The sequence below is a fragment of the Bacillus rossius genome, assembly GCF_032445375.1.
Source record: "Bacillus rossius redtenbacheri isolate Brsri chromosome 4 unlocalized genomic scaffold, Brsri_v3 Brsri_v3_scf4_2, whole genome shotgun sequence".
Taxonomy (NCBI): Eukaryota; Metazoa; Arthropoda; class Insecta; order Phasmatodea; family Bacillidae; genus Bacillus; species Bacillus rossius.
In genome coordinates this window covers 43,780,334-43,793,641 of record NW_026962011.1, presented here as the reverse complement: position 1 = coordinate 43,793,641, position 13,308 = coordinate 43,780,334, and the positions used below count along the sequence as shown (strand labels likewise).

The 13,308-nt window shown below is 36.9% G+C and overlaps 1 protein-coding gene across 1 annotated transcript; it reads right to left on the bottom strand.

Annotated features, from left to right (window-relative positions):
- Positions 1-2,721: 2,721 nt before the first annotated feature.
- On the bottom strand, positions 2,722-13,294 carry LOC134541899 (facilitated trehalose transporter Tret1-like). The gene is made up of 4 exons (XM_063385633.1): positions 9,397-13,294; positions 7,268-7,556; positions 4,597-4,972; positions 2,722-4,137 (listed from the first exon to the last, which is right to left on the bottom strand). Exons 1-4 carry the CDS (start codon positions 9,479-9,481, stop codon positions 3,424-3,426), a joined length of 1,464 nt encoding a protein of 487 aa, XP_063241703.1. The 5' UTR covers positions 9,482-13,294; the 3' UTR covers positions 2,722-3,423.
- Positions 13,295-13,308: the final 14 nt, after the last annotated feature.

Below are 13,308 nucleotides of genomic sequence, written 5' to 3'. Positions count from 1 at the left end.
AGACAAACAACCCACGTACGACAGAATTTTTCATAAGAACAAGAGAAATTGCTCTTATATGACAAAATTTAAATTTTATCCAAGATAAATAGCTAACTATCATGAGCCTAATTTATTTAGATATTTTTGTTATGCAAAATGATGTATGAGTACAAGGTATTCAATGTTAGTATACGCGTATATGTAGGCGTACACACATAATTACGTACGTTCTTACGTAGCTATATCGAAAAACCTTCCAACGGATGGTTTGAGAGTCATCTAAGGGTCCTATAGCTATGGTAAAAGCTCAGCTGTAATTTTCGTAAACTTTACACTAAAAGAAAAAAAAACCCTCACAGGATTGCAAACTTGAAAAATAAATTATTAAAAATCTACTCTTTGTCCTGTACAAGGAAAAAATTTGTTCGATCCAATTAAATAGTTCAATATTACTTTTATTATTTGAAATATCTTGGGAAAAAAAGAGAAAATTTTAATAAAGAAAAAAAATTGTACTTTAAAATAAATGGAAAATAGCTGTTTGAAAATATAGTTTTTTAAAAGCAGAAACTGATAATTTTAACAGTTACTAAAATAAAATATTTAGCTTGAGGGCAGATTCCGCTCTGTAACTGAAATGCTAGCAAAGTGACTCTACAACTCAGCAGAGAAAGAACTGTTGTTTCTGTTTTGTACCAGAATGGTTTCTGTTACTGTGTATTCTGAAACAACACGGACAATAAATACATTGTACCTGTTCAATTTGAGATGCGAGACCACGAAACAGTCAGCAATTACACATATGATAAAAAAAAAAAAGGAATTGATTGAATGCTAGATATTCTTGTACGTGGAAAAATTTTTAACTTATTTTAATCGTAACAAAAAAAATGCTATCGCCGTGACCGAATGCTCGGTTTTCCGACGGTCACACGGAGTAACGTAAACGGAAGAGCTGGGCATTGCCGGGCTGGTCCGCAGTCCGTCACGTGAAGTCCGTCTCCGAGTTGAGCGACCCGTCTCCGCTTCCGTGCCACTGCGGGGATGGGCCCGCAGCGGGGGTGGGCCCGCAGCGGGGGTGTCGGGCGGGTGCCTACCGGGACCTGGGCACGTGTCCGGCACTAGAGGATTTCGTGGCGCCCGCCATCTTGCGATCGCTGCTGCTCTCCGGCGGGCAGGGCTTCTCGCGAAACCCCAAAGGCGTCTCATCGGCCGGGGTTTGTTTTTCGGCCAATCATAAAGAGCATTTAACGACCCCCCCTCGAGTAAATTTCCTGCGGGGACGCGAGCATTGGCCCAGGGGTGGAGGGGGGAAGTTGGAGGAAGCAGGACGCCGCGGCGGACGAGAGAACACAAAGCTCGATGGGTTCGTTCCCAGAGATGGGTGTTCCTGCTTGCTAGTAAGGGGGGGGGGGGGGGAGAGAAGCAGAGCCAACCATGCGGGGTTCATCGCCACCAGGAGAGCTCCAGCTCCGTGCTCTCGTCGGCGCGACGTAATGACGTGGTCGAAACGTCTCATTTCAACCTCCCGTCCGTCGGGTTCATTAGTCTTCTGCCTCTCTCCCGTCTATGCCTTCCCCCTCCCCCCTCCACCGTCCCCCTATCCCACACACACACATACACTCCACCCCCCCCCCCTCCGGTCTCCAAAAACAACGGCCCGCCCTTTTCCTCGGCAGTAAACACGAAACGAGATTCGGTAAAAAACCAATTTTCACGCACTCCCGTGTGTTCTCTCCTCGCGTCGCCAGAGGCGCAGTTGCAGAAGTATCGCCGTCAGCTGTGCGAACTCGCTGCAACGCACCAAGAACACGAGTACGTAAGTTCAAAGGTAAAAAAAAAAAAAATGCTTCTTTAACACCACAGGTGCATCTACCTAGACTGTTCGTTCATACACGAGCCAGTTTATTTACTATGGAAAAAAAATGGATGATATTCTTTTATGTATGCGCGTTAGAAGTTATACTTACTTGGCGAACTAAAAAAACTAACTTTAATTTTGCATGCAAATAATTAATATAAATAAAATATAAAAATGACAGGAGTGATATTGTAAATACGTTGGTAAAACATAAATTCAATCAAATTAGAAAAAAATTAAATAAATACTAATTTTCAATATTAATATTAACACATGTATAAAATTAAGAATTTAATTTATAAAATACATTAGATAAACGTTAATTAATAAAATAAATAAATATTCTATAAACGTCTTTGTCAAAGTCAACACGTATTTTTGACTAAAAATAAAGTCTCTAGAAAATATCCCACTCGTATACTTCTCTCTTAACAGTTTAAAATTAAATATATAAAAAGGACATCTTACTTACTGTTTCAGTTATTTATTTAAGACACCAATTTTTTTTAATGAATCTATCTAAATAATCGTAGATTCTGTTACTTACCAATATAATTGGTATTCAAAAATCCCAAAAAACAATGTACACCAATATGACATTCCTGATTCAATACAAATGAAGTAGTGATATCAAAAATGAAATAAGTTTATTTGTTTCTTATTGTTTTTTTTCGTAAGACCAACTTCATTAAGAATGAACAATCAAGTAGAATTCAAAGTAGATATTTAAATGAAACTGACTTAAACTTCAAAAGTTCAATATTGATATATAACTACGACTGTCAAGTCGTTTTTACCACAACTATAACTCAGTAAATCGAGAGCTAACCTCTGGGAATAATAATACACAAGTTTAACTTAACTCAAAAAAAGTACGATTAAATAAGTTATACTTTTATTGCACTCTCAGTTAGAAGTAAATCTTATAAACAAGTTACTTCGATATCAACAGTAGGAAACACACAATCCTAAGATCACAAACGATTGATCCGTGACGAATATGCTTGTTGAGAGAACACGAGACTCCTTCAGCTCTCGGCACCGTCCACCTCAACACTTGCAAACCACATCCAGGTGTGACCAGTTGGGAATGGTATTTGTATCACCTAGGCGGAAGGTTATTTATTAAGGAAACTACTTAACCAACATTGCCGCAAATATGCAAATATGCACGGGGAAAAATCCAAAATATTGTCATCGTTTGAGGCTCTCAGGACAGCTTTAAATGTTTCGATATTGGCCTCAACTGTTTTCATTTTCTATTTCCTTTCATAACTGAGAATTGCTACCATGTCCTTAACCAAGCTGTCTCGAACTAAGCTCATGTCTGGCAAAGTTAACTGTTCTATCATCGTAGAAACTGTATATCTTTGTAAAAACAAGTAGTTAAATAGAAATAATTAATATAACGATAATAATATATATGTTTTCCTTTATTTATAATGTAAAATACCTTCCCGGGCAAAAGACTTGCACTTTATGGTTTCTGGATGGTCACACATAACATTATTGTTAAGGGCTGTGTTAAAAAATTTTTAAAAAACAATTTTCCCGAGCTTGGAAAGTCCTATAACCATATCTTATTTCATACTTTTCACAGTGTGGATGTGTTTACGAGAAATAACAGACATTATGTATTGTTCACTGTTGAGCTGAGATACAATATCTTCTGAGCTCCTATTTTTCGTCTCCGGCACTGTTAAGTAAATTACAACAGAGGACAATACACACACACTACCGTACAGCCAGAAACACCCGTAAGCTCCCATCAAATGAGACAGGATGGTGAATGTCTTCGTTATCAGAAACATAGCCACAGAAACAAAGATTATGGACACGCTTTGAACCATTCCCCTTGCTTTGGCACTTGGTAGTTCAGTTGTCAGAATAAATGTAATGGGGCCGAGAGTGCACCCAAAACAGAAAACAAAACCAGAAAGGCTAGTGATGGGAATCCACTGAATAAAGTGTACATCAGAACCACTGTTTTTCAGGTAGAAGAATAAGCCTAGTAGAAATAGACAAACTGATATTGTAATGTTGCCTGCTATGAGAAGTAATCTCCTGCCACTCTTTTCTATCACCACTGTCGAAAAAAATCCACCAAAGACCATAATTGCACCAATGATGATGGTGGACACATTTGGTGACAACGTTGATCCGGAATCTTGAAAGATCGTCACACTGTACGCCATGATGGAGCCACTGCCACTAAGACTTGCGTTGGCCATTATTCCTAGGCATATCAAAAGTGCCCTGAATGTGCCTCGGTCCGTTATGTCTGATAGCGTCACCTGAAACGATAAAATAATTTAAATTATACTCAGCCAAACGAATAACTTTCAGTAATTTTCCTAACATACTTAAGCATATTTTAAAGCCAATGTATTCAGCCTTGTGACAAAATGGTTTTGAGTAGAAGTTGTTTGGATTGTGGATGCTAGCTGCGTCGTAGGCGAAGGTTCCACCGAAGTTTCGGTTGACCTTGCACTCGCCATCTTTAGGGTAGCAGCTAGAACGGCTAGAACCCACTAGCCAAGCAACTTCAGACAACGGCTGCGAAAGTTTGCTATCCTTATTAGGGTTCTGAGTTTTTTCAGAAAGTGATATATGAATTAGGATAAAGCTTAATCTCAAAATACACGTATTTCAGTTCCCTGATATAAGCATTTTATCCTAATCTCATTCCTTTCACATCGTCTGCAACGTTAAGCACATTAACTTTATGAGATCCTAAGACAAGACTTAGTTACCTTATTTTGTTTATTCTTCACAAAATCTTCTGCCCTCATTTTCATCCGGAGAAACTCTTCATCTGTGCATCTGCCATCCCTCAACCACGCGAGAGTACTCTTCGCTTCTTGCTCCTTCCCTTTCGTCAGGAGGAAGAGAGGGGATTCTGGGATCCAGAAGAACCCCACAAGGAAAGCGACTGGTACCACGAGGCAGCTGATGTTGAACCACAAGTAGCTCACATATGAGCCCGCCACATAGGAGTACAGCGTCCCCAGGTTCACCGTCAAGCCAAAAAATGTTCCCAAAAGACCTCTGATGCCATCTTCTGCCACATCGTTGATGAAGGTCGGAACTAGTATGCCGGCTCCACCGGCAGACAGACCTCCTAGGCACCTGCAAGTACACTTAAATTACAGTAACAATCTTGATACGTACAGCAAGGCATTTTCTGATACCGGTGAGTAGAGGCATGTATTTTTCGCGATATTTTTCAAGACTGGTCTGAGAGTTAAAAAAAAAAACTTTAACATCGTCTGTTTTTTATAATAGGTTGAGTTTCTTTCAGGTAAGAGTTAACAGCCTTTCAGTGTGGAAGAAAACGCGTCTTGAATGACCTGGTCAAATAAGGAAATTCCTTTTCTTGCAGGCGGTCAACAATTACAAGTAAGAAATCGCTGGCAAAGTCATAACTTTCCGCTGTCTAATGAACTATATGATAAGTTTTCGTGAAAAATAAATGGCCCTACCAATAAGTCATAAAAAAATTAACACTTCTAGGAAAATCATAGCAGGCTTGTATTTCAAAGGCAGCCTAAGATGATAATATCTTGAATTATAGGCCTATGCCACATAAAATTTGCAGGTTTTCAAGATATGTAATTATATTTCAACATGCATCTATACATATAAGTGTTTAGAATAACATTCATCACGAGCTGGATGATGATGTCTTACATATATTATTTTTCAAATGATTGTTGCAAAAACTGTTACTTAATGTGATTAAACTGATAGCGATTTTACTTTTAAATTAAACGTACAGCTTCAATGGCGCACATTTTAGTATTTTACAGAGATCTCAACCTATAATACTTAACACAATGCGAATACGTCTGGACCAATTAGTTTATAAATAATGGCCATGCGCACATTTATATACGAAAATGAAGTCACTAAATAATTAATACTGGGAATAACAAGGTATACAAATTTAAAATAAATATTCAATTGTGGTGTTATTAAATTAACTCTGCTAAGATGTGTATGAGGAGAATCATGAATGAATGTTACGTATATTTTCGGGGCCAGTAAAGAAATGTGTCATATTATAGTCTATAAATTTATGTTAGTATATAAATTCAAAACTTATATAATGTTTTAATTTCATATAGAACAATAAACAATTATACTTATTTTTGTTTTTAGAACGATAAACTTGGCAAAGTATTTGCTTGTGTTAACTAAATAATAAAACATACGGACAGTTCTTTGCAAAACGTATATACCCTTCAGTGTAATAATTGTAATTTATGTTGTCAGGTGTTAATGAGTACCTAAAAAGCCAGTTTTAAAAGTTGTTTCCATTAGCAGAACTTATTTATGTGGATGTGTAGGTATATATTAGTTATATTCTTTATTAACTTATTCGGTCTGTGCTGCGTAATTATTACATAAAAGCGATTTACAAATCTCCATGTTAACTTAGCGGCTTTTAACGAATGGTTTGTCAAAGTAAACACAGGCCCTACAATGGTTGCCAGGCATTCCGCCGCATTAGAAAACTAAATCCAGCGATTATAAACTATTTATTTTTAAAAATAATTTTTATATAAAATACTTTCGAGACGTATGTATGCCTTTTCTTGTTTACACTGGTTGTCACAGAAAAAAAATTCAAGAATGGACAAGAAAGATGAACACATGAACATATGGAGAACAATCCAATACCAGGTGATGTAAAAATGTTAAATGCCTAAATGACAGAATTCCTTGGAGGGAATTAAGAGAGGAAAGAAAATTTAAAGCACAGACGAACACAGTGTGCTAAAAATGACGAGACAGTTGTAACAAAAACAGTAAATACAGATGGACAAAAACCTTGGACAGCACCGTGACGCACAGACAACCCCAGTGATGAAACTAAACTGATAATCTGGACATCGAAGCACAGACGAATCCAGCGAACAAATTAAACATGTAATCTGGACAACGCAATGCCGAAAGCACTGATGAAAGCAGTAGGCTTTATATCCCTACTTCATAATATTATAAATGTGAATGTAAGTTTGTTTGTTACGCTTTCACGTGAAAACTACTTAACCGATCATCATGAAACTTTGTACACATTTTCTTGGAGGTATTAGAAGTAACATAGCATACGTCTTATTTTTAAAAAAGATTATTTTTTACGAAAGATAAAAAAATTATTGTCAAAAAATCTCAAAATCTAGCTACTTTAACGCCATCTAGCATTCCAGTTATGAAGTTCCAACCCTGAGTACTGTAATACCGTTGCACTGTATTATCGACTATCAAAATTCAAAATTCAAAATTATTTATTTTTGTTACAGAGATATATATTTCATTGATTCATTTCTATTGTAATGATCTCTGATACTTATTTAATGGCTACAATGCGAGCGAAGCCGCGGGTAAAAGCTAGCATGTATGTATATATAAGGTACCTACCTGGCGGCATACATGATGACGACGGAGTCGGCGCACAAAACCAGCACCCAACAGGTCACGAAGGGCGCCGCGACCAGGTAACCCGCCCACTTCCTGCCCAGCTTGTCGGCGACGTACGAGATCAAGGGGATGTACAGAACCGACGCCAAACTGCTGACGGAGCTGATCCACGAGGCTTCCTCGTCCCCTATTGGCGGAAATGCTGCTGGGGTGTCCTTTGACTGGAGGAGAGGCAGTACCGGCGAGATCCAACCCATGAAATTGCCTTGGGCGAACGACAGGATGCTCACTGAAAACACGAGACAACCTGGTGAATCAGCTTCGACCTCAGGTCTTGCATTCATTGCAGTAGTACATCCGACCTCGGTGCGAGGGGTAGCGGGTTCGAGTCCCGAGTAAGACATGGATATGAAATTGTAATGTCAAAGTTTCGCCACAAGTCACAGAATATTCAATACATCCAATCATCAACTGTTTTAATTAACGTATTAGACAAAGATACTTCAATATAATTTTATAAAATAATTAACTTTCTAAGCTAGTGAAATGTACTCGATTTATTCAATTTTAGTTTTTTTTTTCTTTAGCTGTTCCAATTAAAATATTCTAATATTAATTATTTAACACATTACCCGCTTATTTATTTTAAACTTAGCATGAATTCAAAGTTAATAATTTTGTGACATTTAAAAATTAGTTGTCATAATAATTTTAACTGTATCAACTGAAACAAATTTCATCTGGCCTCACTTTCATCAACAGCTTTTTGGAGTGCGGGAAAGCCTTCAAAGTTATAGCTGTAGAGTCGGCCACTAACACATTCGGGTCGGGTGTGACCAAAAAGAACTTGAATTTTGTGGTTAACAGTGCTCAAGTTTACGGAACTCTGGTTTCAGCTTCGTAATTACCACAAAAAAAAACCTTCTTTGAAATGCACTAGAGCCTGAAATGGAAAACAGAATACTGAAGAACATCGAGTTTTGAGGAAGTTACAGATTCAAAAGAACACAGAAGAGTGCACACAACTGTAGTGTTAATATGCACCGTCGCAGCTATGCCAGAGAAAATATTTATGGAAAATTCATCAAACTCGCTGAATCTGCGCGGTTTTGAACGGCCTTAAAAAGTTAATATCAAAGCAGACTTAACTATCACACCATATCCTGATCAAGTAAGTGACAGTGTACGTGACGGCATTGGAATCTCCGTTTAAAAAAATATACGTTTTTGATTGACTTATACATATTCTTGAAAATTTAAATTGAAATAAACATGTAATATTACAGATAATTTATTTGTATATTTACACTAAAGCAAAAATATCGCTAAAAAAAATGTTTGCATTACTTCTGGGTTCGGTGGATTGACTGGGCATTTATTTTTTCTGTTGTCCGAGTTCATACATTAGTTTACATTTTTGTGATATTTTCCTTGAATATCGTTTTAGTATTTACTACACACATTAATAAGCTTAATAAAACAAAAATAAAGTCCAATTCATACATATACGATTACATTTTCCATTGTTTAAAAAAGATTATGCTTGTATAAATAATTATCAAAATTTGAAATTATGCCCTAATTTACGTGAGCGGAACAATAAGTATTCAGAATTGTTTCCAAAAACATATTTTATTTTTTCTAAAATAGCCATACAATGTGTTATAAAAATTCACAGATTCTGTTTTTAGTATATCATGTTATTTCTTGGCAACAGATTACCAAAGAATATTTTGTAAAAGTATGAAAGAAAAATTTAGTACATATTTATTTCAATTACCTGATTATGAATGTCGAAAACTCATAATAAACTTACGAAAAAAATAAAATAATATAAATTTAGGTAGTATATAATATTAAGATAAACTTCAAAAATTATTAATATGGACACAGACAAAGATTATTAAAACCAAACCCATTTTACTACAAACACTTTAAATAGCATATAGAAAAATCAAGGAATTTTTTAGGAATAAAAATTAAATGAAAAATAATAGTGACTAACATAGAAAAAATGGAGAAAGAATAAAGAATTATCATGTAGAGGGTGAACAGTATAGCGTTCTAACGTCCAATCTGTCGGTGAGACTTAAGCCAAAAATACAATTTTTGCAACATTTTAAACTTACCCACTACGGCTAAGATATATTGGTTTTTCCTCATTTGTCTCCTGTCTAGGTTTTGCGTTATCACCACTATAGTATCCTTATTCATCGTGCTGTTGTTTCCACTTGCTTCTCAAACGTTTAATGATACCATTGTCGTGCAGTTACAAGCCTATCTTATTTATGCACATGCGCAGATATTGAGTAATATTCATTTAATCAGATAGTGAGTATTCGATTCATTGTTTTCGAGTCTAGGAGCTGCGAAAGTATAAATTTCTTATCACTTCGTCTTGCTGATATAAAGAGAGGAATTGTGTTGTCTACATCTTAGGATTTTGCTATCATTAATTTAAAATGCGTAATAGAAAGCTGCCAAAAGTCAGACTTTTATTTATCTTAGAACATCTGCAGAAATACCCTAGTAGTATAATAATGGGGCTTCTGGGGCACGTATAAGACTGTAGAGCATGGAGCAGACCGGCCTCTGACGTCACGGAAACCATCATGGTGTCAAATTTGGTCCAAATTCCTCAAATTTCTAAAATAAAATAAAAAATCCCTATTTTGAGAGGGAAAATCCATTTTTTTTTTCCTAAAACAACTCCGGACGCTTAATTTTCCTCCTGGAGGCTTAACTGTCCTCTGAGAGGCTTCCAATCCTTAAAATGACAAAAAACAAAGCCTTGACCTTGACCATAAACTTGAAATTATTTAATTTTTGACCCAAAAATATTCCTAAAAAAATCCAAAAATTGTATAAAAAGTAATTGCTTACTTCAAATGTTTAGTTACTTAATCAAGTTCAGTCCTGGTTTCGTTTCCCGGCGAGAATAAAAATGTAATTTATTATTTAAAAAAATTTAAAAAATGTGTTAATTACAATTTAAATAAAATTTTAATATAATTAATGCTTACGTCACACCTGCCATATATGTTTCCGCCATTTCAAAACTCGTCCGTAGTAGTATATAAATGGGCATACTGGTCCAGGGTTTAGGGTGTGGGGTCGGTGGCGGTGTCCGCCATCTCTAAATTGTGACATCAAGGCAGCCATCAGATATGCCTTTGACCTTGACCTTCTAAATTTTCTAAAAATTACTAAAAATTCCTCAAAATATACCAAAAATCCGCCAAAATTTACAGTTTTTAGGGAACATATTCTGCCAAAAAATCTCAAAAATTGGAAGAAAAAAATTTGTTTCCCTATTTATAGGGAAAAATTCCCGTTTTAAGGAAGAATTTCCCGTTTTTAGTCCTCAAAAATGCCAGCGGCGTGAAAAGTCCGCAAAGCAGCTTAAAGTCCGCTTCTAAGAGCCGCCATAAGACGCTGAGGTCATGACCTTGACAATTAGGATGCCATAGTCGCCATTTTGAATTGTTACGTAACCGTTGTAATTTTCGTTACGGCCGCCATCTATGTACAAGATTAAGGGGATGTACAAAATCGACGCCAAACTGCTGACGGAGCCAATCCACGAGGCTTCCTCGTCCCCTATTGGCGGGAATGCTGCTGGGGTGTCCTGTGACTGGAGGAGAGGCAGTATTAGTGATATCCAACCCATCAAATTGCCTTGGGCGAACGACAGGATGCTAACTGAAAACATAAGTGTAGTGTATAAATGTCGGTCCTGCACCTGGGTTCTGGGTGGTGTGTGTGTTGATGTCGGCCATCTTGGATTGTGACGTCACGACAGCCGTCTCGAATAACCATGACCTTTACAATTGACTTTGACCTTGACCTTGATATTTTACCTCGTGTGTGATCTTTAATTCCGTCATAATGAAATCCAGTACCCCACTCACGATCGTTGCTTTTTTTTTGCCACGGAAGAACCTTCCACCACCTTGGATTCTGACATCATGTTCACCATCTTGGATGACATCACGATGGCCATCTTGTATTCGTCAGCTGGAGGCCGCCATACTGTACACAGCCACTTTTTTTCAATTCTGATGTCACAGCCGCTATCTTGTTTTAGTCTGCTGGAGGTTTTTTTTGGTCTTATTGTGGCCACCATCTTGGATGATGTCACAGCAGCCAAATAGTTCTTTTTGTTCTTTGGAGGTCGTCAACTTGAATGATGTTAAGTCCACCATCTTTGTTTCTGCTGTTTGTTCCTAGAGTGTGTCAGCATTGCTCTATAAATACACGTAATTTCGATGTTCCATTACCTACCAGTGCTGTTATGACCCTTATCGATATATGAAATTTATGTTTTCTACAAAATACATTCGAAGCGAGGTGATTCGAACCATGACAGCTTGGACCTTTGGAATGGAAAAAATAAGCCTTTGACCCCAAGGACATCGAGATATTTACCAGACTGAGAATTTAAGGTCTATAAAAAAGAACACACATATTCGGACTTGTAATTTTTTTTTTAATTTAAAGGAATACTAACATCATATTTAGTAGGCTGTCGCCATTTTTATTTTAAGTACGTGCTACTAGGAAAGATTTTGAACAAACCGACTGTTAGAGGGTGCTGCCGCCAAAATGTGTTCAATAATCGATACTAGGAGTGCTAGTGTCGTAGTACACACATCGTCTGCTAGAGTGTGCTGCTGCAACATTAGTTTAAGTTTTACCTACTAGAGTGCAGTAATATATATTACTGTAACACCCGACACGGCAGCTATTTCTCTGGAACGACGTCTTGCCAGAGAGTGGTCAAGGACAATACAACTAAGCGTCAGCAAAAGACTACTTTAGGCCAAGCTTCAGGCCTGTTGAGTGCATTAAACTTTTGCAACCCGCCGTTCATGAACAGTGATCTATTTTGGCGTGTTTACGCAATTGGTTTTGGTGCAGCGCTATGAGTTATGTCTCTTTATTACTGCCATGCCTTTACGTTTTTCGTAAGACTTGCACTCGTAAGTTTGTGGTGCGTAAAATCTTTTGGCTAGTGCTGCAGTTGCTAGATTTTTGTGAGGAACTGTACCGGAGGGCAGTTTTGAACGTTACACCTATTTAAATGCACCGATTTGACCATTGCTCACTGGTGCCTGCTAACTTTCGCTCTGAGCGCAGCACTGGCCGAACATCCATAGCTAGTTACAAATAACTTTGGGTTAACGAACTTACAAACGCATTTTTTGGTAAGAGCCTCGAAATGCAACTTGAGAATGTTAAGCACTTCACGTGGATGCGAGATTTAAGATGTACATGTCAATCAAAAAATTTTCCATTATATAGCATACACTTTGCCGTACATATGGATAAATGCTTTACATTTGGGAGCATGATGTCTTCGCGGAAAGTGGTGTTAGTTGTTTGATTCTTAGGCAACCTTCAACCGTGGACTGGTACCAGTTGTATCGCATCGCCAAGTTACACCGCCTAATTGATGTTGTATATCTGATGTGAGAAATATATGATTATGAAAACTGCATTGGTGCATTGTTGCCTACCACTCATGCCACCTTTTTCCTTTGGATAGTTCGTCCTGCTCCACAGAATAAAAGAGGTGGTTTTAACTTTATGCATGTACATAATAATAATAATGTGATACAGATCATGAAAATTAACAGGCTTTGTGCATTAATACATCAACTGTAATTCAAAAACCATGAAAATTATTTAAGCCACATAAAAAATATATAAGCAGATATAAAAAAAATCTTTATTGGCTTTCTATTTTGAGTCACATCGAAGTAGTAGATATTACCGTGAAGATGCCTGCTGGAATGCAGTGCGAAACATCGGTATAATCTATCACTTTGACGCACCTAAACGTCGAAAGCCAGGTAATTTTATGTTAATTTTGTTTACTAATGCTGTACAACCATATCACTAATAATTTATCAAACACAAATAATAAATATAAGCAGAAATCAGAAAGTCTAGAATCTAGATTTTTAATGTATGATCAACGATGGCTTACTTTAATTGTAGTAATAAATACTATGACAATGCTAAAATTAAATTCCACT